At 42.3% G+C, this 12,518-nt stretch overlaps 1 protein-coding gene across 4 annotated transcripts in view; it reads right to left on the bottom strand.

The window, feature by feature from the left end:
* Window positions 1-5,675: 5,675 nt before the first annotated feature.
* KCNJ16 (potassium inwardly rectifying channel subfamily J member 16) overlaps window positions 5,676-12,518 on the bottom strand; it is a 48,282-nt gene continuing 41,439 nt past the window's right edge. For 3 of the 4 annotated variants that reach the window (XM_066386745.1, XM_066386746.1, XM_066386748.1), the window contains one exon: window positions 5,676-9,217. In XM_066386745.1, coding sequence (XP_066242842.1) covers window positions 7,864-9,123 — 1,260 coding nt within the window. In that variant the 5' untranslated portion in view covers window positions 9,124-9,217 and the 3' untranslated portion in view covers window positions 5,676-7,863. Of the gene's footprint in view, window positions 9,218-9,733; window positions 9,872-12,518 lie in introns of those variants that run through there. The other variant, XM_066386747.1, reaches the window with a different exon arrangement.

The following is a 12,518-nucleotide window of genomic DNA, read 5'->3' as shown; positions in this document are numbered from 1 at the left end:
GTCCCTGATCCTCCTCCTGCTGTATGTCATACACTAGAAAAAAAGTGTGATTCCTCCCTCATCCAGATGAGCTCAGCATACTTCCACTCCGGCACGTGATGTGTGGCTCAGAGTCTCCTGGGTGGTTCATAGGCCCATCCTTGACCAGCAGTCCATCTAGGTTCAACTAGCAGCAGTGTGCTTGGGTTGTGCTGGGCCATGTCTGGCTCATGAGCTTGCTCTTCCCAGGACCCCTTTCATGTGCTGGAACATGGTGAGAAGTCTGCATAGAATGCATGGTATTACACCATAAAATAGTTAAATACTTTCTGTCTTGTCTTGTCTTGAAAATTTCTCAAGCTATTAAGAATAGAGTTACCATATGACCCAGCAATCCCTCTACTGGGTAGCTACCCCCAAAACTCGAAAACATTGGTACGCAAAGACACATGTACCTCCATGTTCATCACAGCATTATTCACAGTGGCCAAGACATGGAAACAACCAAAATGTCCCTCGATAGAGGATTGAATAAAGAAGATGTGGTACATCTTCCATCTTCAATGGAATACTACTCAGCCATAAGAATGCTACTATTGCCATTCACAATACATTGGAAGGACCTTGAGAACATTATACTGAGTGAAATAAATAAATCAGAAAAAGCTAAGAACTATATGATTTCACACATAAGTGGGATGTAAAAATGAGACTAAGTGAAATGGTTACCAGGAAGAGGGGAGTAAAGAGGGACAAACATATGGTGGCAGAAAATGATTTGACTTTGGGTGATAGGCGCACAATGCAATCAATTGTTCAAATTCTATAGAGATCTGTTCCTGAAACCTATGTTAGCAATGTCACCCCATTAAATTTAACTTCTAAATATAAATAAATAAATGCTTTCTGATACAGCTTATATGGAATGCCCAGGAGGCAGTTTATAAGGGGAAATCTCCTAATACATTATGCAGTCTGATTCTCCTCAGTTGGCTACTATTCCCTAAGCCTTCTGGGAGTCTGAGTTGAGTACAGTTTTTGTTCTCAAAGCACCATTTTCCTGAATTCTGACTCCTCATGCAATGGAGAGGAGGTGTGGCTTGGATAACCCAACGTGGTTTTGGTAAGAGTGTACAGAAGTCATTTACATTTGGTTGGGGATAATTTATATGCCTTCTACAGGTAAGTGATTGCTCTTTTTAACCTCCTTTATATTGGAATGTAAGTGAAGGGCCATAACACAAGAAAGGATGCAGAGTTTGCTGCTGGTGAGAATACCTCACACTCTCTTAGGCCTCATTATGTGTCTGGTGATGTTCTAAGCACTTAGCAAATATTATCTCACTTAATCCTTACAACAACTGTGAAGGAGGGTACTATTACTTTCCCCATGTCACAGCTGAGAAAACTGGGGCACAGAGAGATTAAATAAATCACCCAAGGTAACACAGGAAGAAAGCAGTAGAAATAGGATCCAAGCACAGGCAATCTGATTTTTAAACCTGTTCTCATGAACACAGCTTCCTACAAGAAAAATGATAGACGTGAAAACTAAGAAGAAAAAATGCCAGCCAAGTGGCCCCAAGTTGCACAATTAGTAAGATAGGCAACTGTGGTCAGCCCAGATCTGCGTGACTCTCTCAGGTTGGGCTCCTTTTCTTGTAGGCCCGGCCTCAATAATGGACTTCACCCACTTAATGGAAGCAAAGCCGCTACTTCTGGTGTTTGCTGATTCCCTGACGTTGGCCTCACCAGGGGACTAAATGTTCCTGCTCCCAAGGTAAGACCTTGGTGACCGTAATCAACACAAAGGGGTGTGCCCCCACTGTGCATTAGAATTGCCCTGAAAAAAAAAAAAAGAGGCGAGCCTTTTTCTTTTGAGTGCAATAATTTCTGTTTACATTTTGGATGCAATTATCCCCATTCATCATTGTTCTTAGTAGCTGTTTCCCACATATCTTTTTCCTTTGCCCACCCTCCAGCCTCTCTAAATAATTAAAGACAAATTAACCATTCAGGAAGCACATCTAGAAAAATAACATGCTTTCATTTCATGAAAGGCCTTGAATCATTCACTTTTCCTGATGAATGATTGCAGAAAACAAGCATCTCAACCTCAGGTAGCATCAAAATGACTTCTGGTCAGTGGTCACTCAAACCCTGGCTTCCTCAGCTGTCCCTCCACAGCTCAGTCTTTTTGGGCACTTAACACCTGTAAATTGGAGAAACCCTCACATGTAAAATGAAATCTGAACAAATGAGCTAATGCCCAAAAAATACCTTTGGCGCTGGAATTAACTAGGTCTGTCTTTACCCTGGTCCAGTGCTAGAATTCAGCCAGTTTTCACCAGTTTGGCAGAACCAATACCTGAGTTTAAGTTCGATGAACCGGTTGTTAAAAGGGCACCTGTAATCAGGGTTCTCTCTAAGATGGGCGCCTGGGCAGCCACCCTATGTGGAAATCACAAATTTACATTTCTTACTCTTTTTTAACATTTATCTGTGCAATAGCGTATTCTAAGCGCCCATAGTAATGTTCACTCAACCATAGGTGAAAAAAATTGCAAGTGAGGACACCAATCAAGAAGCAATATGGAAATATCTTAAATAACAGTTTTATTGTTTTTTTTAGGTATTATTTAATATTTTTTCATTAATATTTTTAAACTCTTACCACATACTCTAGTTTTGTGTACCTCTTTTACTGTTCTTATTTAAATATTAAATGCATGAAATAGTAAACTACCTTTTGGTCTATCTTTTTTTATGCTTAAAATGGTCAGTAGGGCAAAGAAACAGTTGTTAAATTATTTGAATCCCACCACTGCCCTGGCCCCTAGAGCTAGCCTCCCCTTCCCAGGCAAACTGGTATCTGGCAGAATCAACAGGCGGCACAATAAATAATTGATCTGAAACATGTGCTTCTAATCCAAATAAAAAGCCTTTACCCACAGTGCACAGTGCACATGACTGAGGCATTTTATGTGGAAATTTGAAGGTTTCTGATAACTTTCGGTAAAAATGTTTTCATAGAGGCTGAACCTCTTGGGGCTGTCTCTGTCTCAAGTTCAAGTGACTTAGATAGTGATTAAGGATGCTTTATGGGACCCTGTGGTAAATGATAGCATAGAGAAAAAGCATTCTTTGGCCATGTAATTTAGCAGGACTTAATCTATCTGTTTGGGTTTTCATCCTCCGGGCTTGCTGAGAACTTGGAGTGATTGACCTGTTTGTATTCAGCTCGCCGAGGCGCCTGTGTCCCCACGGATGGCCTGATTTTGGTGATTACCCAGCTCAGGTTACCTTACTTATTATTTAGAAGACCCTCAATCTCAGTCGAGCTGCTTTTTCTTCGGATGACAGACTTGAGCTCCAGCACTCTGACTTTGCAGCATTCACAAAACAGCCTAAATCAAGGAGATCAAAGAGCAAAAGGCAATAGTTTCTTTTTTATATTTTCCTTGCTAGATACTCAGCAATGCAGAGTCTATTGAACTTGGAAACATGTAGCCATGTCAATAAAGTCTCCAGACTCTACACACAAGTCCCCAATGTTCCCAAGGACAGGAGCACAGGGTGACACGATGGGGCAAGAGGCCATTTGTCCCCAACCAAATCTCATGACCCCACCACGGAGATGTAAGAGGCCTGTGAGATTGCTTTCGTAAATGGGGCGCACTGAAAGAACTTGGGAATTCAGTCATACGCAACGTTTTCTTTCTTAAAAAAAAAACAAAAAACAAAAAAAAACAAAGCTGCCAAACCATGCAGAACAGAGGTGGTTTCCCGGCAACACTTTGATTTTTTTGTCTCGGCAGAAAAAGCCCCCGTTGGAGGCCTGGCTTGCTCTCTGCCCGCAGATTGATCTGAACCGAGTCTCTAGGACAAGTTTTCATTTCCAGAGGCCTCGCCGCGAGGAGAATGTTGGCAGGAACCAGCCAAGCGCCTCCCTCCCTGCAGCTTCGTCGGCGGGGCCGTGGTACCCCGTTGGCGATCTGTGCCTGGCGCCCCAAGTTATTGTCTTCAGCAAATGGGTCAGACTGCTCCTTTAAAAATGAAAGTGGGAGGGTGACAGAGGACGCACCAAATTTAGAATTGAGGCAGGGCTTCTTGATTTACAGAGTATCAAGGGTATGTTTGTAGGGATAGTTTCTACACACACACACACACACACACACACACACACACACACACACACACGGGCTTTATACTCATGCCTTGCAGATCACTCAGCAGCAGAGTCAATGCTTACAGTCCGTAGAGCTAACAGCATGCTTTCAACTGGGTAGAATTTGGTGCCCAGTCTCTTAAAAAGGTGCGGCCCAGAAAACCGACTTTGCAAGACCCTCTCCGTCTCAGAACGAATGAAATAGAAATGTATCAAGGAAGGATCCAGGCTTCTCGCTCTACAGAGAACAGGTGAGCAGGTGGGCGCACCTGGTCTCCCTGGTGGTCAGGAACACAGTCCCGGCACGGCTCGGCCTTGTAGCCTGTGTTTCCGTGGAGTTCAGGTCCTTAGACACGGTGACAGTCCCGTTAAAACATGGGCTGTCACTCTGGGGGAGGGGGGGAGGAGATAAAACGCAGCAGGCCTGGTCAACCCCTTTATCAAGGTCACTCTGCTGTTAGTGTCTCAGAGGGATTTCCAAGGCCAACATAATCCTTTTGTGTTTGTTTTACAATCACAGTGGCATTTCCTTGACTTCCCAGAAAATATGTGGTTTCCTCAGAGACCAGGTCCATCAAAGGGCATGTCCAATGGGACCTAATGTGTGCACCGTCTTTTCCTCACCAGCCTGTGTTCCCCACCCACGAAATCGCCTTTCGATAGATGGCTCACGGCGTCAGTGCGATATCACGTTCATTTTTACTCATGAAGGAGAAGTCTGGAGAGTTGCCGTCTCGGGGTGCACCCCTTCCTCCTTTTCCACTTTGCCTTGGAAGGCATGTCCTTCCTCCTCATTCTCACCGGAGGGCCGCAGAAGCTGCAACTATCAAGTTCATGAGAAGGATGAACGCAGGGAGCAAAAGGCGCATGTCAGCTGCCTCCGCCTTCCTGAAAGCTCACAACCGGAGTTCTGCTTATACCTCACGGGCCAGAACCATGCCACATTAACGTCAAAGAACCCCCCAAACCTCTATGCAGGGGAGACTGGCATATATAGTTGATTTTTTTTTTCCAACCCGGGCACATCGTGGTCCCAGTTGGGACATTGTTAGAAAGAAGGAGAGAATGAGATATTGGATGACATGGAAATTAAAACTATCCACTGCCCACACCTCGTTTTGCCGTGGGGATGAAGTATGTGCAAATGGAACTTGGTGAAGTGGTGGTCCATGGACACAATGGGGCAATGTCTTGATGTCACACCTGGTTTTCCATCTAAGTTCACTGAGTAATTTTATTTAGGGAGAAATGAAAATATCTGACCTACTTCTCATCATTGATGCAGCATTTAAAGCTAGAAGGCCCATTTATGCACAGAGCCTTCTTGCAATGCTGCCGCTGATGGGAACACTTCATTGTAATTCGAATATAGCTGTTCTGCAAGCTGTTCCAAACCGAGGGAGAAAGATGGTAGTTCCGCCTACACTCTAATTCTACGAGACAACAGTGCCATTGTCGGTGTGCTGCACCCTCAGCTGACCGCAGCAGTAGAGTCGACACCACCTGGAACACGGGCACAGACACACACTTTCTGCATTATTCTGAGATCTTTATTAGTGAGTAACTCATTGGGGTGTCACAGCATGTTACAGAAAATTAGAGATAAGCATTACGTGGGAATACCAAGTTTACATTCTATTCTGGGTAAGAGAATTTTGACAACAGAATGCACTTATTGAACATTGATGTCTCTAATCCAATCCTCACAAAATAAGACGGTGGGTAAGACACAGTCCAGGAAGCCAAGGAAAGTGACATGAAACTAATATATGGTACTACTCTAATTTTGCTGAGTAACCGCCGCTACGTGATCCAAATCTACAGTAACATGTGTAAGGAAATGGGTTTGCACTCCCAAAGCTAGACAGAAAAAAAAAAAAAATTGTACTCTTTACATCTCCAACAGTTAAGCTTCCAGACAGTTTTGCAACTTGTGACCTGAACAAACCTCTTATCCATAAAACAACAGGAATAAAAGATTTGTACATGTTCGGTTAAAAAGTAACTTTGTTGCTAACAGGCAAAAAGAACAAAGAGGAAAAGGGAGGGAGGGAAGGAGAGAAGGAGGGAAGGAGGGAGGGAGGAAAAGGAAGAAAAAACCCCCACTTTTCATACCTATGTATTTTATTTTTATTGGTAATCTTGGAGAATGTGATTCAGTTGAATTTACTCATGTGCTTTAATTTAAATAGAAAGTGGGAGAGATGTCCCAGAAAAAGCCAAAACTATGTGTATGTGTATTTATTTAAACAAAATAAACAAAAGACAGTGGCAGATACTGTTTGCCAACTCAGAAACAGTGTTAAAAAATAAAGATAATTCTGAATGTAGCTAATAACTCTTGAAAATATAAAGCAAAGTGACTTTGCATCATAAGTAACTGAATTTGTGTTTAAAGTAACCATGATTAACAGCTTTTAACATGGAAATAGGAAATAGAGTATACAAATGTATCTCATGTCCTCAAATTTAAGCAATCTGATGACTATCAGCTTCTCCATTTAATAATGTGCATTAAATCACTTTAATTACATTTCACAAAATCTTCCATTTAAATGATTGTTCTAAGTTCAATGGAAAAACTTCTTTAAAATCCACAGTTCACGTCATTTATATTTTGTAAAGCGGCCAAGACAGGCGGCATACATAACTGTTTCTGGACACAAGAAATACCTTTCTCCTCGTCTCATCCCCTCCAACGCACCCCCCCCCCCCCCAGAAAAGGTTCCTTCCCTCATGGGGCCAGCTAGAGCTGCCGCCCTTCAGGGCACCGCACACGCTTTCTCCCGAAGAGTCCGAGAATGTCTATCACTGCTGTCCATTCCCTCACACTAGCTCTATGATCTTGTTCTCTCATCTTGCCCTTGGAGAAAATGTGAGGTAGGCATAAAAAGCCCCCTTTTCAGTAAAACCTACAAAGGTCAGGGTTGCCTTATTTCCGCCCTTTGTGGTTAGAGTCAACCACTGCACTTGAAAGAGAAATACTGCTCTGAATAATAATATCAACTTTTCTTCCACCTCATGGGTTAGAGAAAAAATACCTCCTAGCACTCATGGACCATTACATGGGCAAGTGGCTGTAGAAGAACTTGCAGCAGTGGTGGCACTGTTTATTGCTTATAGCCACTAACTCTTCCTGTTGATGCCAAGACACCATGATGGGCTAACAAAGAGACTTGAATGAAAAAATTGATGTCTCAACTTTGAGTAAATATTTCAACATTACAATCTGCTGAACACATGTCTTGCTTATCTTGGTTACATGATATGATATTTTTATAGAAAACCACTCAGTATCCTATCAACTTTGATACATTAAAATTATTTTTGATGCAGGTTGCCTGTTCTATTTTTATGCATTCCAGTATCCTACCTTTCTTCCCATTATTAAATATTACACCTCCAACTGAAGATGCAAGTATATGGAATAATAAAAGGAGATGAAAATGTATATTAATCAGTTAGACTCTTGGTAGCATCTCATGCAAAATTTGCTAACAAAAAAAAATTTTAAAAAAAGAAGAAAAGAAAACACAGTTGAAATAATTGGATACTAGGTAGCCTTTGGATTATCTTTCATTAAGTTTAACCTACTCTTCCCATTCCCCATTGGCATCAAGCATAGTATAACATTCTCATAAAGCTCTGTTTGTAACTACGTGCCTCAAGGTGAATGGCTAGATAGTAAAATGACTGACTATAATTACACATTGGAATTACATTTGGGATTCTACAGAGATTCTATTTAAAGTCAGGAAAGCTTTCTGATACGGTGCTTCCTTACACTCATCCATGGCAGAGGCGGTGGTCTCCTCTGGGCTTTCACAGCTGTTGACAATGGCAACGGCACTAAATGACCTTCTTCTGACTTTGGTGTCTGATGCACTGGATGCTCGGACTGAGGGGATTTTTTCCATGTTGTGGAGCTGCTGGTCTTTCCAGTCTAACTGTTTGGCACTGCAAAAGGGAGCATATACCTCAACACTCCCCTCAAACTGTAAGCAATTCACTTTGTAGTACTTTCTCTTAACTTCCAAGACGTCGTTAAACCTATGACCCCAGAGAATTTCCCGGGGAACATAGGAGCTTCTGGACTGGTGGGAAGTCCCCGTGGAATCACCAGTATAAATAAATGTCACCAAAATCTCAAAGTTATCTTTGGCCACTGCTTTCCGGTCAAGGCTATACAGGGGGCTCTCCTGGTCAATTTCATGAACAATAGTTACTGGTGTGACAAGGATAATCTGGTCATTGATCAGCTTTAGGTCTTTAAATGCCATTGTCATCCGCCCTTCGCTGTCTTCTGTGTAGCGAAGAAGTTGGGCTCTCACTGTGCCTTCTACCACGTGGTTTGGTCGGAAGTCACCAATACGCCACATGAGGCAAAGCTTCCCATCTCTCATGCCAATGAGGGCAAAATAGCTAAAGCGAATGGTTTGGGCTCTCTTCCGAGCAGTTGCCATTTTGGCCAAGGCAGCTCCAATGATGAAGGTATTGATGATGCAGCTTAAGATGGACTGAAGGATCACCATGAGCACAGCCACGGAGCATTCTTCAGTGACACAGCGGTAACCGTACCCTATGGTGGTTTGGGTCTCCAGGGAGAACAAGAAAGCCCCAGTGAAAGAATGCACGTTGTCAACACAAGGCGTGATGTCTGGGTCATTTAGCAGATCTCCGTGATGAAAGGCTATTAGCCAAAAGATAGAGCCAAATATCAACCAGGAGAGAATATAAGATAAAGAAAATATTACAAACATGTGGCGCCACTTGGTGTCTACAAGTGTGGTGAAAATGTCGACCACGTAGCTCCCCCATTCTCCAAAAATGTGCTTGAAGTACACATTGCAGCTGCCATCTTTGTGAAGGAGGCGTCTTCTGGCTCTCCTCTTCTCGGCGATCAGGTGCTCTGGGGGGTAACCTGCGTATTTGGGGTCCACATTCACAATCGGATAGTTGCTGCCGTAATAGCTCATTCTTTCCTATGCCCTGTAGGCATCCAGGTGAGTTTTGCAATAGAAATAGTTCTAGGTGTGTTGCTTTTTGTTGGTTTGGGTTTCCAGTTAAAACCTGAGAAAAAGAAAATTAAACTCACTTTAGCTTTAATTTCCATCTCTATAGCAATTTTCCAAACACAACATGATTATATGCCATCCAAAATAGCTGAGATGTCATTTGAATGATAGAGACCCTTGGTATTTGATTAGTCACTTCAGTTTAGTTTTCAATTCAATCATTATAGGAACAACATACACAATTAACAAAAATAACATTTTTATAAATGCATAAGTCTAGAGTAAACACTACAATTATCCCACTCCCTTTTCTGAACTGACACACACACACACACACACACACACACACATATATATATAGTCTTTTTTTTTTGTATATTCTTCTGGCATAAGGGCATTTAGAAAACAAAATAACCTGTAGAAAGGCAAACTATTACTCAGATATCTAGCAGTCTTATAAGCATTCTGTTTAAATCAGATGGTTATCCTTAGAAAAAAGAGGCGATTGAGAGTTTCTACTTTTATGTTATAATGTAACTTACGTACGAGTTGCCATAATACAGTCCCTCACCTTCAGCACCTGCTGCTTCCTTCTCTTCCACAGAGGTTTTCTTCCTGTGTACTTCCCAGGACAGAACAAAACTGATTGGGACACTATTTCAGATTCAACTCCTTTATCCTAGCTCTACCTTTAGTCTTGAAAGAAAGAAAAAAAAAAACACAAGAAAACAAAAAACTTTCTTGACCCCAGGGGAGTTAAAACCACTCCCAGTTAGTCTTTCAATAAGGTATAAAATTGCTTGTGCCTTTGTCTCATAACATCCATCCCCTCACTTTTTTTTCTTTTTTTGGCACTGGACACTCTTCTCTTTCCCTATGAATAGGAGCCCAAAAATTTGCCAAAGTTGCTAATCGTATTTCCCTCTTAAAGGGAGCATGCTTCAAATGGACCCCTCCATCCAGCTCTTCACTGCATCTCGACGCTTTCATAGCCATCCCAAGGCAAAACCATCCCTCCGAATTCAGTCTTTGAAGAAAAAAAAAATCAGGACAGAACATAGAGTTCTTATCGCTTTTAGCACTCATGGTCAGGTTTAGGCCAAAGGTTTTCCCCAGCTCAGGTCTGAAGGCAAGTTTTAAAAATTTAATATTAAATGACCCTTAGTGACTTCTGTGCCAAATTAAGAAATCGCTGCAGCCCCATTTTAATGTTTGAGTAATAATTTGAGCCTATGTTTTCCACACAGGCTGCCTGTGCTGGGTGTGGGGTTGCATATAAAGAAGGGAACAATGTAGAGGATCCTGCCACTGTGCTCCACAGAAACACGCAGTCAGAGTCGTTACTATTCCTCACACTGAGACCTTCCCTGTGGCCCCCTGCCTCCCCACCCCTCCACCTTTGAAACTAAGCAACAGAGTTGATCATAAAGTACTAATCCAGGTCTTCTAGCTGCAATAGGGAGGAAAGAGTTAATTTCCCTCCCGTCAAAAGGAATCATTTTTCCTCCTCTCCAGGATCAGGCCTACTTTACAATAAACACTTTGTTTGGTGGACCACTAGGAGGATGAACACTCGGCCAAAAAATTCCTGCAAAGCATGTAGGAGTTTCTCTCCGTCCATCTGCCGGCCGCCGGCCACCTCACCCATTCTCCGCCAGCTCTGCTTTGAGTAGTTCTTCTCTCCTGGGTTAGCCCTTCCACCATGTTTTTGGGAAGACAATTGTATGATTTCAGGATGTGAACCAGGGCTGAGAAAATGCTTAGTGGAATGTCGAATGGAAGATACTTCTACAAAGTTTTGTCTACCATATACATTGTTCCTTGTAGACTCCAGGCTGGTTTCTCATTAAAGGAATTCTTACTCTCCACTCTCTCACCTGCTCATTCAAGGCATGAGAACTAGACTCGTTATAGTCAAAGACCCCTATGAGTTCAAAATCAAAAGCGGATTTGGAGATAGGATTGTTTTCTTATTAAATGCTTCCAACCCAGTTCCTTAAAGGGGACAGCACAGATCGTGGGAGTCTGAGAATAAGGCACATAAATCAAGAGCTACTGTGTGACTCTGATTTCAGCTGCTGCCAAAAGAAAAATCACTTTTATTTGTCATGGTATTTGGTTGGCATCATTTCAATTCCAGTAGTGCCAACATCTTTTATAAATAAGCCATTTTTAAAACACCTTTATTAATGTGTTAATTGGGAAATGCATTTTCAACTAAGACAAGCAACAATTGAGCACATTGGAGTATGTGGAAAACATTATTTCTGAATCGTGTAACGATTTCAAGGACACCAGTTACAGCTGTGAGAAGTCTGACCCAAACCCACCATGTCCTTGGGTGTGGTTCATTATTAAGCTTGTTCATTTTAACTTTGCAGAGAAAGCTTGGAGATTTTGGTTAGGTGAATACACTTGATTCATTTACTCTTAGATTCTCCAACCATGTAAAGGATGCACCTTCTAAAAGGCAATTGTTTTTAAGATAAATGATAGATGGTAACCAAACTAATTTTCTTGAGATTCAACTATTTCTCAGTCTACAGTGAAGTTTATAGAGGCCCTTTTGCCAAAATGGCTAACAAAATAAACATTTATTAATCTTATTCCATATATTGTGTTAATAGAGCATTTTTTTTCTGTTATTTGCCATGCAATAACAGAGGATAAGACTGTCCAGTATATATTTAACATTTCTGTTTGTCAGAGTTAAAACCTGGCTTTAAAAGTTCCAGGCCCTGGCCGGTTGGCTCAGCTGTAGAGCGTCGGCCTGGCATGCAGGAGTCCCAGGTTCGATTCCCAGCCAGGGCACACAGGAGAAGCGCCCATCTGCTTCTCTACCACCCTCCTCCTTCCTCTCTATCTCTCTCTTCCCCTCCCGCAGCCAAGGCTCCATTGGAGCAAAGTTGGCCCGGGTGCTGAGGATGGCTCTGTGACCTCTGCCTCAAGCACTAGAATGGCTGTGGATGCAACAGAGCGACGCTCCAGATGGGCAGAGCATCGCCCCCTAGTGGGCATGCCGGGTGGATCCTGATTGGGTGCATGCGGGAGTCTGTCTGACTGCCTCTCCGTTTCCAGCTTCGGAAAAATGAAAAAAAAAAAAAAGTTCCTTAATGCTGTCAATCATCTTTTCACCATCAATTCCGTCATGCACAAGAGTTTGCAATGTTTCCACTTCTGTATTTGTCTTTGCGTGTTGTGCTCTTTGTTCTCTAGAAACAGACAGTAGCAGTTTCATTAGTTGCATTTTTTTTAAAAAAACTAAGAATGGAATGTGATCACTGTAATTACAATATGTGGAGTTTGAAGTTCAAATTAAATGCTGAATCAGGTAAGGGCCCCCTTCACCAGCTTCA

This window comes from Saccopteryx leptura, chromosome 5 (genome assembly GCF_036850995.1).
Source record: "Saccopteryx leptura isolate mSacLep1 chromosome 5, mSacLep1_pri_phased_curated, whole genome shotgun sequence".
NCBI classification, from domain to species: domain Eukaryota; kingdom Metazoa; phylum Chordata; class Mammalia; order Chiroptera; family Emballonuridae; genus Saccopteryx; species Saccopteryx leptura.
This window is presented reverse-complemented; position numbering and strand designations above follow the sequence as displayed.